The sequence below is a fragment of the Argentina silus genome (genome assembly GCF_951799395.1).
Source record: "Argentina silus genome assembly, chromosome: 5".
NCBI lineage: Eukaryota > Metazoa > Chordata > Actinopteri > Argentiniformes > Argentinidae > Argentina > Argentina silus.
In genome coordinates, this window is record NC_139659.1 from 8,120,993 (window position 1) to 8,141,078 (window position 20,086).

The 20,086-nt window shown below is 40.3% G+C and overlaps 3 protein-coding genes across 3 annotated transcripts; 1 reads left to right on the top strand and 2 right to left on the bottom strand.

The window, feature by feature from the left end:
• Positions 1-17: 17 nt before the first annotated feature.
• nln (neurolysin (metallopeptidase M3 family)) lies at positions 18-7,688 on the bottom strand. Its single transcript, XM_083670695.1, has 13 exons — positions 7,581-7,688; positions 6,420-6,679; positions 6,154-6,302; positions 5,109-5,213; positions 4,837-4,939; positions 4,561-4,721; positions 4,174-4,309; positions 3,473-3,839; positions 2,818-3,019; positions 2,375-2,561; positions 2,000-2,128; positions 1,724-1,860; positions 18-1,528 (listed from the first exon to the last, which is right to left on the bottom strand). Exons 1-13 carry the CDS (start codon positions 7,619-7,621, stop codon positions 1,373-1,375), a joined length of 2,133 nt encoding a protein of 710 aa, XP_083526821.1. The 5' UTR covers positions 7,622-7,688; the 3' UTR covers positions 18-1,372.
• A 79-nt stretch (positions 7,689-7,767) lies between these two features.
• On the top strand, positions 7,768-12,492 carry sgtb (small glutamine rich tetratricopeptide repeat co-chaperone beta). The gene is made up of 12 exons (XM_083670892.1): positions 7,768-7,817; positions 8,882-8,996; positions 9,247-9,350; positions 9,497-9,572; positions 9,732-9,831; positions 10,093-10,197; positions 10,307-10,445; positions 10,822-10,884; positions 11,410-11,447; positions 11,568-11,651; positions 11,903-12,023; positions 12,259-12,492. The coding sequence occupies exons 2-11, from the start codon at positions 8,897-8,899 to the stop codon at positions 12,012-12,014; spliced, it is 921 nt and encodes a 306-aa protein (XP_083527018.1). The 5' UTR covers positions 7,768-7,817; positions 8,882-8,896; the 3' UTR covers positions 12,015-12,023; positions 12,259-12,492.
• Positions 12,493-13,449: 957 nt separating this feature from the next.
• On the bottom strand, positions 13,450-20,006 carry trappc13 (trafficking protein particle complex subunit 13). Its single transcript, XM_083670465.1, has 13 exons — positions 19,916-20,006; positions 19,142-19,210; positions 17,986-18,085; positions 17,661-17,745; positions 17,425-17,552; positions 17,228-17,300; positions 16,813-16,857; positions 16,359-16,376; positions 14,822-14,955; positions 14,421-14,619; positions 14,200-14,300; positions 13,880-14,027; positions 13,450-13,762 (listed from the first exon to the last, which is right to left on the bottom strand). Exons 1-13 carry the CDS (start codon positions 19,959-19,961, stop codon positions 13,655-13,657), a joined length of 1,254 nt encoding a protein of 417 aa, XP_083526591.1. The 5' UTR covers positions 19,962-20,006; the 3' UTR covers positions 13,450-13,654.
• Positions 20,007-20,086: the final 80 nt, after the last annotated feature.

Below are 20,086 nucleotides of genomic sequence, written 5' to 3' on the forward strand. Positions count from 1 at the left end.
ATGAATCATTATGGAAGATATATATTATACGCCTTCATCATCTCCTTTGACAGTAGCCTAAAGACATAAACAATGCAGTAACTACGTTAAATGATTAAACCAGGGGTATATTTCATTATTCAAATTGTACACATTGTTGCTCTCATAAGTGTATATTATTATCAATGTATGAGATGATAAGGGTGACATCAAGGGTTCCACTTCAAGGAGGGGAGGAAGGGTGCACTCTAAAGTATTAGAGCAGCGTCTTTATAATCATCCTCAATGTAACCAGAGGTTTGAATTTTGAAACCTTTATAACCTCTTTATTATCTCTACTCATTGATGCAATCACCCTTTGTACCAAAAATGTCCATGGCATACAAAGACAAACTGGAAATGTAATTTGTGATGTGCAACATTTCTGACATGTACATCCATGTATCAACTAGCCTGGCCACAAGCAGGATTGAATTGTTTACAATAGATCCCTGTCTGTGGGATTTGTTGACCAAGGTTTACCTCCCGACCGTAACAATGCAGCCTACACATGAAGAGGATATCATAACTCACTCATAGGTGTTCAAAAGCAGTAAAGCTAACTGTCTTAGCAAGTGCCTGTTTTGTAGCCTATTAATGCCCTCATTATCTGGAGAATGGGGGGGGGGGGGGGGGGGGGTGTTTGATTGAATTCCTTGTGTAGAATCTCATGCAGCTTATCACTATTAACAATGATTAGATTTTGAAAGATGCTCATGCTCTCATAACGATCCTGTCTTTAAAAAAGAAAATTGGTATGGTGCTTGTCGCCCCCTAGTGGGCAGACAATTTGGACAAAATGACCATGACATTACGGACATTGATCATGTCAAAAAAAGAACTAAACTAAAAACAAAGACTGTAGTACATTTGATTGCACTCACATTTAGTCTGTAAAATAGTATGCAAGACGTTGACAGATGAACAACAATGGTTGGACAATTACAAAAGGTAATGATGGTAAATGGCTAATGATGGTAATGCAATCAAAAAGTGGTTTTGAAGAGTTTACAGTATTTTTTGTTTAACTTAAAAGATGGACGTACCCTCATCTTTTTAAGATACTGCACCTTTTCACATAATTATTTACTTGACCAATACTATTGACTGACTTTTTGGATTGTTGCTTCTGACCGAGGCTTTACCAGTACAGTATAAGTACGATTTTGGGTTACCAAACACAGCATTGCTCACACAAAAAAGCCCACTAGGGTGAGACTCTCACCTCCAAGACCAATATGACGACCCTCAAAATAATTGAAGTTGGCAACTACAATACAATCGGTATATCAAATACATACTGTATACATATCAAAAATATAGTTGTATAATGTGGAGTGGATAGAAGGAGAAGTCAATGGCTGTTTTGTGTTTGCGCAGATTTGTTCAGTCCCTTGCATTGAAAGAAAGCATCCTGGCATGGTTCCCGACCCAGGAAGGCTTTCAGCATGTCCATCCCATCTACAGAGCCCCCAGCTGCCAGAATCACCTTCCTGTACTCCATCCCCACCTGCAGACATGTACAGCAAAAAAACATCTCAAGCTTGAATTCAAGCTCCCTCTACAGTACATACATTACACAAATGTCTATGTTACTTTCTCTCTCAAATAAAGTATTGGTAATTGCATGACATGTGGCCAAATGTTCTAAACACAATACAGCATTGTGATGAATGGTGAGTAGAGTAGATTGATTCTGCTGCACCTTTGGGCTCATGATTCCTTCCTTTTTAAAACGACTGAAGAAGATGTCCGTAGAGTAGACTTCACTCCACAGGTACCCATAGTACTGGCCATCATAACCCCCAGCCAAGTGACTAAAACTGGCAGTCATATTTGTGCCTGAAAAGAAAAAGAAAAAAGATAATGCTCTTTGAAAACCATGCATCCGTATTAGAGGGATATTGACAATTAATCATTCTGAAAGATTTAACACGTGTGTCACAACCGCTACACTTTTCAGTCGCAACTTTTGTCAGACCTGGCGTGGCGGGGATTCCCAGGATGTCTTGGCAGTGTTTGGCAAACACCTCTGCAGTGTCGGCGTGGGATTTGGTGTGCAGAGACTGGTCCACTTTGCTGAGGACTATTTGACGCAGGTTCATAAGACCTGAACAGGGCAGAGGAGAGGGGTAGGAGGAGTCTGTCAATCAGAGCTGAAGGGCCAGTTATTTATATGGTAGTTTAAAGGAACAGAGATACTGTAAATGTGGTTATCCAAGTGGGTAATCCAAGACGTACTTTGGGGATATTGTACTTACCGATAACACACTGATCATATTGCATATTTCAGGACAAATGCACATCAATTGAGACATTGTTTTATATGAATGGTAAAGGGATATCTGGGTCTGACCTGTGTTGGCGACCCTGGAAGCGATAAGTTTGTCAAGCAGGTTGTCGGGGATGGGGCTGCCGTCCTTGTAGTGACGTGACATCCTCTTCAGGGGCTCCTTCTCCCAAACCCAGTTCTCCAGCATCTGAGAGGGCACCTCCACAAAGTCTGTCTCCACCAGGGTCCCACTGAACTCTGAGAATATGGTCTACAGAGGAAAGACATAAGCAGAAACATCAATACAACAAGTGTGTAAATCAATTACAACAATGGGGCAAATCAATACCATTTCCTGTATTCCAGATCATTCTGATGTGATACACAGTCACTTGAAATAAAGAAAAAAATAAAAAATAAAGGTTTATTGATGTTTTCTATCAATGGACGCCTACAAAACACATACTGTAGAAGAAATGCCTGTAATGTGACAGTGGAAATCCCATTACAAAAGTACAGTGGCCTACCCTGGAGCACAGCTCGTGCATGACATGGCCAAACTCATGGAAAAAGGTCTCCACCTCATGGTGCTGTAGAAGAGATGGCCAGCCTTTTGTGGGCTTAGTGAAGTTAGCCACCATGGCCACCACTGGTAGCCTACGTTTCCCATCAGGCCCCAAGCAGCCTGGCTGGAGCCCAAAGCAGGCCGCATGGCCATATTTTCCCTCTCTGCAGGCAGACAACAAGGTCAACAATCAAACAAAGTGTGCATCATACTGCAACAATAACATCATCCATTTTAGTATGAATACCATGCTGATATCTTCACTGAGAGTGACCAAAAACAGTCGCTGAATCTATTCCAGGGGTGTGTACAACTACACTGTAGTCCTGCTGGTTTTTAAGTGCGGTATCTCCCTCCGCACTTAATTTAGCAAATGATAAGCTTAATTTAGATAAATGATAAGAGTCCACATCTGGTGACCAAGGAATATATCAGTCTCTACTTACAAAGACAATATAACCAGCATGCACAACAGTAATAATAATATAATATAATAATATAATATAATAATATAATAACAACAGCCTTTGAAGACCAGGGTTGTGTAACCCTGACCTACACAATGTAATTGTTATTGTATAGTTAAGTTCATTTCTCTACATACATTCATATAGCACCTGGGATGCAGGTCCAGGTAGAACTGCCCGATCTCCTCCCCGGTGGCTGTGTCTAGAACTGAGTAGAGGCTGACATTGTCATGCCACACATGGGCAGGTTTCACCTGCATGAATGTGAGGCCCAGCAGGTCCTGATATATACTGAGCAGTCCCTCTGTCACCACCTCCAGAGGGAAATACTCAATCAGTTTGTCCTTATCCACAGCAAACTTCACCTGCTCCACCTGGTTCATGTAATAAGGCATGTCCCAGGCGTTTATCTGTCCGTCATAGGCATAGCCCTTCATCAGGCACTCCCTTTTCTTAAGTGCTAGGATGTACTTCCTCTCCTTCACGCCCACAGGCTTTAGTTTCTCATAGAACTCATCTATATAGTATGGGACATGTAAAAGACATCACAATGGGAAGTTAAGCACAGATGGAATACAATAGTTTACTGTCACCATGATACTACAAAGGGTTCAATTGTATCTGAATGTTTGTGACACATTACATGTTCCTTATATCTATTACATGACACTGCTATATCTAATAAAATAATAAAACAAATAAAAATAATATTACTCATAGTAATCCATTTCTAAGGCCAAAAAATACTACTCATTGTAATCTATTTCTATGAAGCTACTGCCCCCCAGTAGGGGGTATTGACATGCAGTATACTGTGAAGGAGAGGCTGTTGAGCAAAATTGGAGTCATACCAAGAAAGCCTGCCACACTGTTGGTATTCTTGGCCATGTTAATCTCAAGCACATAGTTAGCATGGGTGGGGAAACCCAGTAGGTTAGCAACCTGTGCCCTCAGCTCTATCAACTGCTCCAATATGACAGTGTTCACCTAAAAGACAATTCAGACATACGTAAGTCATTACATATCACACAATATCTGTATTTGTTGATACAAATGATAGAAGCCAATTTAATTTACATTACACATTAGCTTAAAACATATGTGAATAGACAATCTTTAAGAAGTGTGGTCCTGTGGTCAATAATCAGATGATTTTGTTGATGTCAACACTATAATTTAGTGTTAAGGATGCAGCTACATAGGTTAAAGCAGTCAAGGAGGGGCTCAACACAAATTACCTCCTTACACCTGCTATGGAATACAGTTTCCATCTTCCTCCTGGTCTCAGGGATATAACACCTCTTCATCAGGGGGTAGTAGTGGGGGTATGCCAGGGTCACTTTGAATCGCCCATCTGCCGTCTTCTCCAGCCCATTCAGATAGCTATCCGCTAGTCCACCTTTGGGGAAAAGCAAGAGTATCCCTCTTTTACAGAAGACAGTTGTATGTTGATAAACAAGGACATCAATGCAGGTCAATATAGTGTTTCATCAATTAGTGCTCCTTATGCTTACCTAATTCCCGTTCAGTGAAAGTTAGAGAAGTATTTTCCTCATTCAAATTTTGGTTGAAGTCAATGCAGAGTTCACTTATACGTTTGGAGGTTCTTTTAATTTCCTTGAGTGAGAACAATGTTATGAGAACTCTAGACAGTCAAACGTGTAGAGTTTTATTTTACTTTCAGCTATACAAACCACTTACAAAGCATATCAAAACAAATGTAGTTTTATCACTCATAGTAGCACTCCCCATGTTTATGAAACATAAAACCCATATTTGTTATTACCTCCTGTGTATCCTTTGACAAGTGTAATCCATTCCGCTTCCCTAATTTGATAAGACGGTCTAAGAATCTCTTGGCCTCAGGCATAAGATTGTCCAGCTGCTTTTCCTGCAAACAAACACCAGACCACTCTCTGAGGGTGCATTTGTTCCAAGTTGGCAGCACATCCCAAAAATATGTCCCAGTGATTGCTTATGGAGCATTTTCTGTGTGGGGGGTGTCGCATGCGCGTGCGTGTGTGTGTATGTGTGTGTGTGTGTGTGTGTGTGTGTGTGTGTTTGTTCTGTCAGTTGGCTAGCTGTACATCTCTGGCAACCATTCTGTTTCTGCTGTCACATGTCTGTCGGTATTGAGACTGCGTCCAGGGCCTTAGTGACAGTGAGGACTTCATCTGGTCTCTCAATGGAATAGCTGTGCTCATGGTTACAACACAATTACAAAGGGCAGTAAATACTCTGGAGAGAACACTATGTCCTCTGTGTGTTGTCAGTTCAAGCCTCTTCCAAATTCATAAACGTCTATGAGAATTGATCGAAATCCATTCATTGACTGACAATGAATAAAAAGTATGGCAATATGTGGATTGATCCATAGGCCATTGATCTAAATGACCATTGAAGCCATTGATCTAAATGACCATCCTTGACATGTGAAAAAGATCAATGCAGTGTCAGTGATTTTAACTGAGATGACTCAATTTGGCATTGGCTGATGCCTATTCATTGGATCAAGTTACAACTGCAAGCTAAATAAGAACCAATGGTATCAAATTAGGGCACATTTAGACATAACGTATTCTATACGCTATGCTACGCTGTCAACTAGCTGAACCAAACAACTTGATTTAGCAACTTGCCTGACTTTTGACTCACATAAAACCAAAGCTGTATGCAGGCTTCTGTTCCAACCCAGCTCAAAGACAATAAGATAAATTATTATTGGCATCAGATTTTGTATTTTAGTGCTGGTTTTGAACAAAAGCCTACGCGTACAATGACCTTCCAGGACCAGAATTTAAACATTTCTGGTGTGGACATAAAATACATACCTGCAAGGCGATAAGTCTTTTAAACACGTCCTCCCGCATACTCATCTCCACATCAAACTCGGACAGCTTCTTGTCTGCCTCTGTGCTTGCTGACCGCACGTTCTTACAAGGAGACATGTACTGAGGGAAATCCAGAACATGACGCGATGCTGAGGAACAAAACAAGGTAGCATTAGCTTGACAAAGAAAACAAATCACAAACCACTCATCACTACACACAAAATCAACACAGGCACAATAACCTCATCCATTATACGATTACTTACAAGTATATTCTAACTTTGCATTGGCCAAGGCTGTCAATATGTTTTCCACAGACACCTTCTCAACATCCAATGATCCAATGTCGTCATAGACCTGTTTTATCCTCTGAATCAGAATCTCTGTCATACTTTTGATCTGATCAGGAGTCAGATCCCATTTCAGAGAATTCCTGCTGTCTGCTGCCTGGGAGCAGGTTCTGGCAGCAGGTATCACAGGCCCATTCTGCAGGGTCATTCTCAGGCAAGGTGTAGAACCTGACACTCTGTAGTAAAAAGAAACGGAAAGCATTATGTGCATAAAGACATTCATTTGCTACCTGACAAGAAAAACTACATTCATTTTTCTCAAGGCCCTAACAGGCCTATTGACTGTAATATGGTAACCTGCTGCTTGAGGGCTATATAATGCATGGTAAAGCTCTACCCAATATCAATTAGGCTTTTAACATCATTTCAGTAAAAATGTGTAGGAATCCGAATCTGAATATACTGTACATAAACTCCAAGTAAATTCCAAGAAACATTGTTGTAAATGTATTGCTGGAGTTGAAACAATTGATGCTGTCCATATGCTGAGCCATAGTCTACATCTAAAAACACCTGCATCAATTCGAGAATACATAGTGCAGGTGTTTTTAGATGTAGACTATGGCTTGAGTTGTGAGTCATGTCATAAGTAAACACACAATAAATTATTGAAGATCAGAGCCAAAGCCGCGGAACTTGAACCCCTGATAAAGGCACATGCTGCAAATTGTTTTCCTTGCTAACGATTTAGGCTACCCACCCAGCAAGGCGACTTTTATCATGCCCTCTAAATGTGCAGTGGAAACTCAATACCCTTCGAAGTCATAAAACTTCAAATGGCGCGCATAAATTGCATACTAAGAGTTCAACATTTTAAAGCTAGAGTAACTGGACTTGGAAATGTAGCAGCTATATCAACAAAAATAAATATTGCTATATTCTCAAAACGTTACATCTTATAGACCTGGAGAGCTCTCAGGTCTCTTGTATCACAACTGGCAGGGAATGGCTGTAAAAGCCACATGCAATGATTCATGCCTTAGGTTAATTTCAGTGCTCCCCTGACATATGGCAACCAGTCAAACAGCAACATCAGAATTCATGTTGAATGATCAAACACAGCCAGACTTTGATTACCTGCAAAGCGTTCGACTCACTACCATTCTTAACAAAAACATGCCAGAGACTTCATGCGATTTTTGCGTGCAATTCGAAAAACCTCTCTTCTGCAGCCTCCTCTTACTGTACTTTACAGCCCCAGCCTTGCTATTGAAGCTGCTTACTTCCGTTGCGAATGCGCAGGCGCTGGAGATGCGATCAATCTGACAGAAGTTCTCATGACGTGATAGCAGGGACGGCTGGACAATATCTCAGGTAGGTTGGCCGTGGCGTTCATCAGCATCCGTTGACACAATGTTGTTATTTACGATTATGTATAGTCTAGTATTTAGTAGAAAATTAATGGGGTCAAGGCCTGCCTTTGTTTTTACTCCCGTGTATATGCTACTACATCGATGATGATTGTTCATCCAGGCTTCAGACTGCAAGGCACAATCGGTCAGGGATGATGTATTTCGAAATGTAATTTAAATAGTCAATGATGTGTATGTGACTGTCAACGACGGCTATTTACTTGAGATGATGGAGATGCATATGAACATATCATGAGATGCTCAAGTCCCATGTCGGCATTACATCACAGACTGCATCATCACATGTCAACACTAAATCTTTTGTTATGAGGAAGGAGAATGTCAACAGAGGGGCTAGTCTTCTTACCATGTCATATCAAATGGCTTTCAATACCAGTATTTTAACAGCTCTTATGTTACTCTACAGTATATGATTGAAAAAACGCTCCTGAGATCATTATTTTCATGAGCTGAAATATAGTTGATACCTTGCACCATCATTCAATATTCTGTTTAAACCAATGTAACTTTAAAGGGGAAATATGTCCCTCTCTCCCATGTGTACCATATTTTGAGCATTTATTGTATATTCCTGAGGCTTACTGTCTGTCATTGTGATAATTAACCTAGCAACACAAAGTTATTTTCAAAGGAGACAAGCTATCATATTGTCTGGAATTTATGATGTGACTGCCATTTGTTTTAACTGCACCATGTTTTATTCACCCAGAATAGCTAATACTGTATATTCAACTTTCCCTTGAGTTGTCTTGGAAACAGACTTGCATCTGATCATACCACTGGCAATACAGTGCTATATTTGGTGCTGATGTGTAGCAAGCTGCCAATGCATCCCCATTACTGTGACATGAGATATCATAAGATAAGATGATGGAACTGTCCTAGATATACAAGTCATATAGCTGATGTTCAGTGTTTATAAGACTTTTTAAGTTAAGTCTTTATAATTTACCCAGTTTGATAGTGTCCTATCTCTTTCTCTAACCACACACCTCTTGTGCTCAGTTGTGTGCAGAGAAAATGGCAGTGGAGAAGCGCTTGGCATTCTCTATTGTGCAGTTCCTGCGAGATCAAACGAACAGTGGTGCTTTGAATTCAGATGAGCAGGAAAGCCTCGAAGGTAGGTCAATTCAGCTCACTGCTCAAAATATTTCTGCCAAACTGTTTATGAAAATACTTCACCCTGGTTTTCGCCCAATTCAATATTTGAGTTGGATATAGTTGGTTACCTAGATGTGATATGCATGTGTTCTAATATGATCTGCCCTTGAACTATCAGCATCCAAACCATAATGTTTACAGATCAATCAACAATGAAGAGTCTCACTGTTTACCAGTATGTTATTACAACCTCGTTCTACCCTTTACAGTTGCAGTACAATGTTTGGAGACCACTTTCAAGATCAACTCTGGTGACTGCCACCTTGCTGTGCCACAACCTCTCACAGAGATCTTCCTCAACTCTCTCCTCAAGGTAGGAAGGTTACTCCCTGCCTTCCTAGGTCTAGACCTAAACTTTAGCATTCCCTCCATATTTGAGTACAGTATATTTAGTACAGTATATGCATTTTATCAATGCATAGGGGTATTGTTAATTTCCTGATATGTTGATTTCCTTAGAATGACAACCTGACTATACCAGAGACCTCTCCATCCCCAGAAGAAACTGTGAGGGCAGAGCAACTGAAGAATGAAGGTATCTGAGTAACTAAAGTAGATGTTCGTGTGAGGCGTAATATCTCATTGTGATATTGTTAGTTGTGGTATCGTAATATTTGAACACTTATATTTATGATATCTATTAAGTAGTCAGATTTACATCAGCTGGAAAAACCTAACCTAACCTCCATTTCAGGGAACAATCACATGAAAGAGGAGAATTATAGCTGTGCGGTGGAGTGCTACACAAAAGCCATTGACCTGGACCTAAGAAACGCTGTCTACTACTGTAACAGGTGAAAACAACATTGATATCAAATGTTACCAGTGTATACAAATGATAAATACATTATGCATTTACAAAGCCTGCATAACTAGTGAAATGTAACCCTCATGATAGCCTTGGCTTGTGTCAAATCAGAGAGACATGCCGCACAGTAGCCTAACAGGCCTGCACACAATTACTGCAGCCATTGCATATAGCCTACATTATTGATCTGAATGCTATAAAATGAGCCTGAGAGTCTATGGTCTTGCTGATGCTATTAACGTCACAGGGCTGCAGCTCACAGTAAACTTGGAAACTACACAGAGGCTACCGGTGACTGTGAGAGGGCAATAAGCATTGACCCCAGCTACAGCAAAGCCTATGGGAGAATGGGGTGAGTTAGAAATCTGAAATGTGAAACTTTCTTTAAAGATCAGCAGTATTTGAACAATGTGGTCAGTGAAAATATATCTGATATCTCTTTTTCTCCTGTGTGGCTCTAGATTGGCCTTGACTGCTATGAATAAGTATCCAGAGGCGATATCCTTCTTTAAGAAAGCTTTGGTGCTCGATCCAGAGAACGACACCTACAAATCCAATTTGAAAATTGCAGAGCAGAAGCAGAAAGAAGCAGCCAGCCCTGTAAGTAGAGCAGTGCTGCAGACATTTTGTTCCCTTGTGAGTTCACATTGTGAAGGCTACTCTGGCCTAACCAGTACTACCACATGTAATGTGCCGTAACTCACCATCACTACAGATTACTAGAATAGATTGTTATTTCACATGAAAACAACCTTAGAATCCTTCATGTTCTACCTAGCTTTAACTAGCTTTTTTCTACTGTAGATCCTATTGGTATTCAGTGATGTCCTAGTTATGTCATTAGCCATAAAACACAATCAAGATTCATACTTCAAGCAATGGTACAAAAAGATATCAAGTACTGTAGATACCCTTACCTGACAAGATATTTGTTGTCCATTTCTGAAATGCTTAAATGAATGAATGCTTGTTACAGACGGTGACCGGACTGGGATTTGACATGGCCAGTCTCATAAATAACCCTGCCTTCATCAGCATGGTAAGACTATACGACCAGAGGGTTTTGTACCAGTTGAGCTTCAACACTTTTTTTGGGTTGTATAATCTATCAAAGCCTACACACAGCCTGCTGCTGTCTGGGGCAAGGTTGGCTCTAAACCTGTCCTAGACAAATTATTCCTAGTCCTAAACACAGGTGTCTCAAACTTCTTTGATGGTGCTTACGAAAAGGTTACAACAAGAATGCTTCCTAAATTGACCCCCTGATTGACACCGCTGGCCTGGTATTCAAACAATGCCATTATCAGTGGTCGGGGTATTTTCTCAGGCTTGAACATGACTGATTGAATGGTGGCAGATGGAAATGCCAGCCAGGGAAAGCATATTTATAAGCATACCAATGCCCCATGAGAGCTGCTGAGAAGAATGAATAGTAATATTAGACAGCTATACAATTTGTATGAGCACTAAGTAGACACGCCAATAGAGAATGCATCTGTTCTCTCTTAATGCCGGAAATTAATTGTCCCTTTCACACATCTAATGAGGATTTGTGTGTTTACAGGCTGCCAGTGTGATGCAGAATCAACAAGTGCAACAGCTGTGAGTGTCCTGCATGCCTAACCATGCTCTGGGCTGCAACTCAGTAGTTTAGTGATGTACTTTATTTAAAAAATAATTCTCTCTCTCTCACACACACACACTCTCTCTCTCTTTTGACAGTATGTCAGGAATGATGTCCAATGCAGTTGGGGGATCAGCAGCAGGAGTTGGAGGACTGACAGACATCTCCAGCCTGATTGAAGCGTATGTAAAGCAACATATGGTCTCATGTCATGCACATTTTAGGCTCACATTTGAATACATAAAAAACATCAGGCACATCAAGGATTACCTCACGGAAGGTGGGCTCAGCCAGAGATTGTATATACTTTGGCTCAGCCTTCACATTGATTCAAAGTGAAATGCTGCAACGTCCTGACATGATCTGTGTATTGTTGTGATAATTAGAAGCAGAAAAACTATCAATAGTAAACTCCCTTTGGTCTCCCTGGCAGAGGTCAGCAGTTTGCTCAGCAGATCCAGCAGCAGAACCCAGAGCTGATCGAGCAGCTGAGGAACCACATACGGAGCCGCTCCTTCAGTGGCAGCGCAGAGGAGCACTCGTGATCCACACAGGTCTGTAACCTACGACAGGGTCTCTCAAATATTGTAGTAGGGCAGAACCTGTACACATACACTATTGTAGTACTGTACATTTTCTGTAGCAAAAGTAATACGGTGGACGTACATGATGTGCTTAGAAAATAATTATGCACATATATTGTCATTACAAAGTAGCCTAATACACAAGCAGGTGAAAGATTTTTTTAATAACAATAACCTTAAATAACTTGCACTCATTTTTCCTCAGCTTTAGTTTCAATAGAGGAAGGGCAACCATATGACGTGATTACAATCTCTACACCCATTCCTTAAACTTACATCACCGGCAGAGCTGGAATGAAAAGACGGAAGATGGGAACGACGGCACTTTACTGTGACTGGGGCTTCAGAGAGGAGGAGAGGAGAGGACTCATCTCAAAAGAACCAAATCTGAGGACGGAGCATCCAACACATTCTAGATATCTCCAATCAGGAGGAACCACATAAAATCCATCCTAAACACAACATCAAGAGAGAGCATAAAACACATTATTTCAAACCAGTACACAGAGAGTATTTTATCTTTCTTCAGTGATGTTCCATTCCAAATGGATTCATGTGGTTTTATATGTTGTGCTGTAGTAGTAATGTGGAAATGATTGCCCTGTTCATATACTGAATGAGTTATCCTTCCAGTACCGAAATTCACCTTAAGAGAGAAAGGGAGGAAGGATGCATTAGTTAAGTATTTTTACAGGAAGCATATATACTCTTTTTCTCAGTTACACACAGCAGCAGGGTTACATTGTTTTTTTTATTCTCTCATGTTTAAAGTTATTTTTTTAACCAAATCATTTGTTATATTTACTTTTGGGTGGAACATTGACCCTACGCCTTGATTATGTATAATTCTATCGCTTTGGACTGCAGTTATCTGAATGCTACTTTTCAAATGAAAGAGTTTGAACTTGACCGTAATGACCGTGCACCTTTTCACCCTCCCCTGTATTTAATAATAATTGCACCATAGCAAACACAAATGTCTGTCATTACCCCTTTATGCCTGTTTGATTTCTCATTACTTCAGCAATGTTGATACTAGTATGGAAATATTCTGATTGTTGATTTTGCATGCTCTTAAATCTGATATTTGTAGTCAGATGCTTAATTGAAGCTAATATAATATGCTTGTAAAACAGAGCAGCATAATGTTTTATCAAAAACATGTGTCAATAAAGATGTCTTGAAATTGGTAGTGGTTCAGAGTTTTACATCTTTGAATTTCCAACATTGACGAACAAGTATGACATTTGAAAAACATTTAATCCACAAATATCAGAAAAATATTCATTCAGGAGGTAGAGGTAGGAAAATCACACCAGAGGCACAATTAATTTAACATTTACATAGGACATTATTGTGTGATCTTCAAGTCAAACACCAAACTCAAAGTTTCAGTTAATAATTTTATTCACATTGATGCGCATTTAAAATCATGATTTTTCTTTCTTCAAAGAACTCCTTAAAAACATTACATATATTAAAACATGATCACCTTACGGTGCAAGATAAAGTGAAAGGTGGCGGTAGGTGCAGTGAGTTTCACCATTGGTCCATGGAGATTTGAGATGCATGAGATGTAAGTGCTGGGTAAACAGAGGGGTCTAACTCTCACGGCTCATGTATGGGCAAACCACACAGACTTGTGCAATATCATCATATTCATACGTCCTCTTCAGAAACGTGTCTGTGAGTCTCAGTCCAGATATACTCTAAAACAAAGAGGATAAAACACCAACATATCAATAAGCATGAAAGCTCTGACATTGCTGTACAAAACATTCCTCACTCATCATAAGTTATTGTAACATGAAGAGCTGGGTGCACACCTGCAGGCCCTGGACGGAGGACAGCAGTTTGAGGGGGAGAGAGAGGGAGGCACTGGGGCTGACTTTACCCAGCTGTCTCCCTGACACGCCACACCAGTGGATGGACCTGGTGTTACACATCTCCAGAACCAGATCCATGGTTCTCTCACTGCAACATAAACAAAGGCTTACAGTGGAGATGTCACACATAAGTCATATTCCTTTAATGGGGATGGAGGTACGTGTGGTTATTGGGCACTGACGATATCAGGTGACGGTCAAAGGTTCGCTCCATCATGCATGCAAAAGGTGTTAATACAAAGGGTCCCATGTCTTCTTACCTGCAGTTGGTGATTTTACAGGTGATGTCGAAGGGTTCCTCTAGATTGACAGTGTCTGGAATCATCTCCAGGGATAGTCTGACATCTCCATACCCAGGAGCCTGGTGGACACAAGAGATGTAACAAAGACATTGCAACCACAAAACCAGATCTAAAATGACACTCTTGGATTCAGACTGAAGCATGAACATTACTTAATTTCTAAGAGAATATCCTACTACCATTCTCTGTAGCTGGCTGGTCTGCAACCTCCCTCTCTCGCCTAGATTTGTCTTCCACACAATGTCCAGCTTGCCAATCACGGTCACACCCTTGATCACACCAGCCTTCTCAGCAAACTCGGGCTTGGGCTTCAGGCAGTACAGGTACTGGCGTGTGTCCATGGGCTGCAGATAGGACATCTTCCCAAATGTAGACGCTCTGGAACAGAGTCACAGCGAAATACAGCTGACACTGAAAAACTTTGATTGATTACCTGACTGCATTTGATCTGTTGTGACGGTAGGATATCTTGTCCTTTTCCAAGTGATGATATGGTAAGCACTGCAGTATAGTTTCCATTCAAATTACACAGTGTTGGTAAAAATCAAACAAGAAGTGAAGAACAAAAAGGACTTTATACCCTTCTTCCCCAGATGCCACCGTGTTGAGCTCGGTGACATTGTACATCATGGAGGGCTCCAGGGACACCTTCTCCATGAACATTGGCGATGTGGTGATGTTCTGGATCTGCGCCTCCAGGAACACCTCGTCTGTCTGGGAGGGAGGGAGGGCCGCAAGACCAGGGGTCACTGCTAAAGTTAGCAGCTAATGCTAACTACAAGAACACTGCCTCAAAAGCCAACTGGGCAACTATTTGACCTCATTACATTAATATTATTTGTAAAGGTGGCCAACTCTATAGTGCATTTAGGTTTTTACACAACAAAATATGTCAACATTATTTTCCCATAGAATACTATCCGAACATCAATATACCATACACAAATTAGCCACCAGAAGCAAACAAAGTAACAAAAGTGCATTCAGTTGACCTTGGAGGAGTGGATTAGTACAGTGTTGAACAGGACGTAATAAGAGAGAAGCCGAGATTAGTTCATGCCTGCAATCCAAAATCTAGGAATTAAAAGGGACCACAGACCATTCTGGCATACCAACTGGGGTTATTGTTACAGCGCAGAGCTGAGCATCTCTCCACATATCCCATGCCAAGCCTTACCTACACGCAAAACCTCAGACAAAATTACATGACACAACAAACCCTTGCGTCCAGAGTTGGGTCCTGTTTCACAGCAATAGTACACTTACAGTGGATTTATTATGCTATGGAACCAGATATAAACAGTGCAGCATAAATGCAGCTATACAGGTCTATAATTATACTCCAGTATCAAATTTCTCCTTGACAAGAAAGGCCTATCTCTCTGACATCAAAATGTTGTGTTTTGATGTCCAAATGACAGGTGTTTGACTTGATCTGATCGTTTTGGACCCATGAAAGCAGAATCAATGTATTTAATTCATAATGAAATCAACAATCATTGACATCCCAATAATCATTTGATTAAAAAATATTCAGTCCTTCCCATTAGAGATTTGCACTAGTTTCCGATCATTTGAAAGGCATCATTCAAACCGACATTCATAATGTAGGCTAATTCTCAAATATGTGCAGAAATCTAGACCCACTAAAATCATACAGTATTAGACCCATGATGACAAATATCCTCTGCCATACAGTCTATCATGATGGATTGCTTGATCAATGTACTTCTAACCCCACTATTTATTTCCCATGAATCTCTCTGGCACCATGCCCCCTACTTCCCGATTGCACCAGTCCTGGCTGAGATGAGTTAGCAAGAGGCCACAAGCAACAAAGGAAATGTATGAGCAATGGCAAAATACTGGAAAAAGCATCTCATGGACCTTTACAAACACAGCTAAATTAATTTGCACTCCTGTTTTCCTGTCAAAAGATGTGTCACTGTATGTGCATTCCACCGCAGTTCAGCTTGCATGTTAATGTCCAAGCATGCTTTTTCATTATTTTGCCCTGGCTCATTCTCATTGGCTCCAGAGAAAGATAGACAGACACTGCTGCAACAAAAGGATTAAGAAAGCAAAAGTTAAGCAATGAAAACTATGAAAACAATTACCACGGAACTGAGGTCACTCTAATGGAGAAAATAAAACACAAGAGACAATAACAAATGAAGGTTACATGCCAAAATAGAGTGACAATGAATCTTTATACTCTACCAAATAAAATGCTACTAATATGCAAATGAGAGAAAATAAGCTAATGTAACTACTTCTGTGGCCATGGAAACTCCTGCCCATGGGATGAAACATGAGAATGTTATTGTATGCAATCTACATTAAGAACACAACCTATCATATAATACAATATTGCATCGGTATTGGAAAGGCATGGTAAGAGACATGAGTGCAGTATAATACTGGAAAAATTGAATTGCAGTATCCAGTATGTTGACAAATTTGGTTAAACAAATACACAGTGTCAATAATATCACCAGAACAGTGTATTTTACATAATTGTATTCTTGTGAGAAATACTTAGGGAAATAATATAGAGAGAAAAACACTTACCTCAGCATTGTAGAACTTGGTTTTGACATCTAGAGGCTTCAAAACCTGATTGAGAATAGATTGCAAGCTAAATGCTGCAGGTTTCTCAGACTGTTCCTCCATTCATTCAACAACAACAACAACAACAACAACAACAAATTCCCTTCTAGAAATAATACCCCCATTCAGTTCCTGTCACAGAAAAACAAGGAACCAAGGAATTTTAATTCTAAATGGTCAATATATTCTATACAACAGCCTTCTGTGACTGACTCAGCCAGTGAGATAGCCAGTGTGTTTTATCATCGAAAACCCAAAGCTTGTGTGCTAATTGCATTCTGCTCCGGCATGGACCTGTGACATAGCTAAGGCTTGAGGTCTGCTCTATAACTCTCAGGGTGTGATGGAGGTCAAAAAACGGATCTGTGAATCTTACCTGGAATTTGAAGAACTTTCTGAAGTATAGCTTCTCTCCCGATTGTGTAGTATAACTGACTGCACATACCAAGCTGAAATATGGAAATAACTCAAAACATACAGTATATTTTTTGCAGCATTCAAATTGTGAATGTAGTATGTACAATGCTGCTTCATATCTTCCTCATATTTTAAACACAAAGAAAACAAACATACATGTGAGTTCCAATCTCTTTGACTTCATGGTGAATGACATCATCAATGCAGCATTCTGGTATCAGCTCTGTGACTGCAGAGTTAGATGCTGATAGGTTTAGTCTTTGAGAGCTGGTCTGTAGGTCTGCCTATAAGAGACAGCAAAAGGGGACATTTCAATAAAAGGAGAATGGAAAAGACAAGAACATGAGATGATAGACACGTTTCCATGGCACTGATATATCTCTGCACAGTACCTTTACTAGAATATCCTTGACCACCTGGTTGCTGTCATTGTGCACACTAATGTAACTGGAGAAGGTCTCACCAAGGAAAATATTTCTGTGTGGAGCAGAGTTGTTGCATTATTGTAAAATACAACAAATATGCCAACTAAATAAGAAACAAGAATGCTCTTGTAAAGTGAAATACAGTCCTGATTATTGTTAAAGGCTCAATATGTCATCCCAGAGGTGTGATAATTAGCCCATAGTGAAACAGATGTGGAGATTCAGGGGCAAATGTGTAACTGTCCCGTTTCATCCTGCCCTACACATCTCAAATGGGTGTTGTGTTTATTACCCAAAGTTCTGAGGCAGTGTAAGCATCTCTCCAAGCATCAACCCCTCTGCTCCTTTTATAGTCGATGGGTCCTCCTTCATGAGCCGACCAAACAAATCCCCTGTGAATGCACACGCACACACACACACGCACACGCACACGCACACACGACTCTCATATATATATATATCAAAATGCCAGTAATGTTTGTGAGAATATTGAAACTTATTCAGTCTTATGTGGTGAAACCATGACTTAACAATCTTCATATTGCCAGTCTCATTATTATTTCTCAACATGAGTGTTTTGTAAATATTGATAAAACTGATTGAAACAATGCCCTTAAATGCCTGAATGAAAGCCTGCCCTCAGAGCAGCAGCACAGGCATAATATGAGAGCAGGGTGGCATTAAACGTTCGCAATTTATTTCACGACCCCAATATCGTATTCTCCTCATTCATCTTGATTTATCTTGAAATATGCCTTCATTTCATTTCGTATTAATAGCAGTCCTACCCAGAAGTGTCAAAGTGATTTATGGGTTCAGTGGCATTCAGTTACCCAGTGATCACATTACAGCGTGCTGGGCCACCGCAGAAGGAAAAACAAACACTATAAATTCCCGCCAGGCCAGACGACTATATTTGGGAGCTGGGTCATTCCGGGGACCTCACACTGATTCTGTGGAGGCAGATGTGGGTGTGTGCTTTATTGATTACAGACTTCACAGAACTTAAAATCATTGAAATCAAAATCAAGTTCAATCTATGTATTGGCCCAATTCATTCTATCATGCCTGGAATTTCACCTAGAGGTTTAACGAGGTTTGGCTTAGCTTTGGTTACTTACAACAGTATTTCCTTTACTCTGAATATGGTTAACATCCTATAGCTTTTCTAAGAATGATGTACCAATGGCTTGTAAACAAATGTGTCAGGTTTTCTCTCTGAGGGGGTGGCCTAGGACTAACAGACTTCAACTGAGTAGCAGAATATGGGAATGAGCTGGTGAGAGAAACTCACTCTTGCTCATGTCATGCTTCGCCTTCACCAAGCCAATGGTTTTAAATCTATGAGGGGGTATGAGCAAGTGTCGGCCTATAGGCTGCGAGCGACAGTGGGTAACGACTCAGAACTCAACTCTAAGGACAAGGGAACAATACACCAAGAGACTTACCTGGAAGATCTCTATCTTCACATGTTACTGGCATATTTGTGAAGAGGGTGGGTTTTGTTAACCGCATCACTATAAAAGACAAAAGCAAATGAGATTGGTGCGATGATGGGCTTGTTTAGTTGAATTAGGCAGTCTGGCTTTAAATTCAACATCAATTAGGCCAGTGGCCTCGATCTCTATAATGCCTGTTTCTACAGTAGTAAGATGATCTTCTCTGGCAGGCAAAAACTGTTTACTGCTTACCACTGACACCTAGCAGTTAACCTACACATTGAAAGATTCATCTAGATCTGGATTTCTTTGTGAAAAGTGGAATTAATTTCATTTTTAATAAACAAATCTGATATAAGTACCCAAGTGGTGCTTATAAAATATAGGCTAGCCCTGAGGCTGAAAAGTATTCTTAAAAATATAATGCCATCAATTAGGCCTATCATGCTTGCTAAACAGATTTGAAAAACAGGGCACTGCCTCGAATGAGAATAACCTTAAATATATGGAGTTAGACATATACAAAGTACGTTTATGTGATCATTTAGATTGCTATCTTATGTCATCATCTTTTAAATTGCAATTTGTAAGAAAACTGATGTTGAAAGCTTGTCGGATGGGGCTACGATACAGTAGCTAGCTGTGTTAGCTAGCTGACATGTAAACAACTTCTCCTTACTCAGACAGCGAGCCAGCTATCAACAAACCGAAATGTTAACACACAAATGTTGAATTAACTTCTAAGAGCTGTTGCATTAGCTATAAATAAAGCTTAAGAAATACCCTTTAATGCAAGTAGATGCTCCTGTTTAGCCTGATTTACATCCATTTTGTCTGAGTGATTTTTCGTCTGTCAACTTCCGCCTGAGAAGCTGCTTACAGAAGCTGCAGAGGGACAAACTGTACTGAGCGGTGGAGCCTCGAACTTACTGCCTCTTCATTTAGTCATTAAGT

Bases quoted from the DNA above. Each gene is read 5' to 3' on its own strand.
- nln (XM_083670695.1), bottom strand. From the start codon at position 7,621: ATGTTTTTGTTAAGAATGGTAGTGAGTCGAACGCTTTGCAG. The intron at 6,303-6,419 runs GTAAGTAATCGT...TTTGTTCCTCAG, and splicing joins TGCAAAGTTAGAATATACTT to CATCGCGTCATGTTCTGGAT. The intron at 1,861-1,999 runs GTCTGACAAAAG...TTTTCTTTTCAG, and splicing joins GGGAATCCCCGCCACGCCAG to GCACAAATATGACTGCCAGT.
- sgtb (XM_083670892.1), top strand. From the start codon at position 8,897: ATGGCAGTGGAGAAGCGCTTGGCATTCTCTATTGTGCAGTTCCTGCGA. The intron at 10,198-10,306 runs GTGAGTTAGAAA...GTGTGGCTCTAG, and splicing joins AAAGCCTATGGGAGAATGGG to ATTGGCCTTGACTGCTATGA. The intron at 11,448-11,567 runs GTGAGTGTCCTG...CTCTTTTGACAG, and splicing joins AATCAACAAGTGCAACAGCT to TATGTCAGGAATGATGTCCA.
- trappc13 (XM_083670465.1), bottom strand. From the start codon at position 19,961: ATGGATGTAAATCAGGCTAAACAGGAGCATCTACTTGCATTAAAGG. The intron at 18,086-19,141 runs GTAAGTCTCTTG...GTGCATTCACAG, and splicing joins TGAAGATAGAGATCTTCCAG to GGGATTTGTTTGGTCGGCTC. The intron at 17,301-17,424 runs GTATGTTTGTTT...TCCATATTTCAG, and splicing joins AAAGAGATTGGAACTCACAT to CTTGGTATGTGCAGTCAGTT.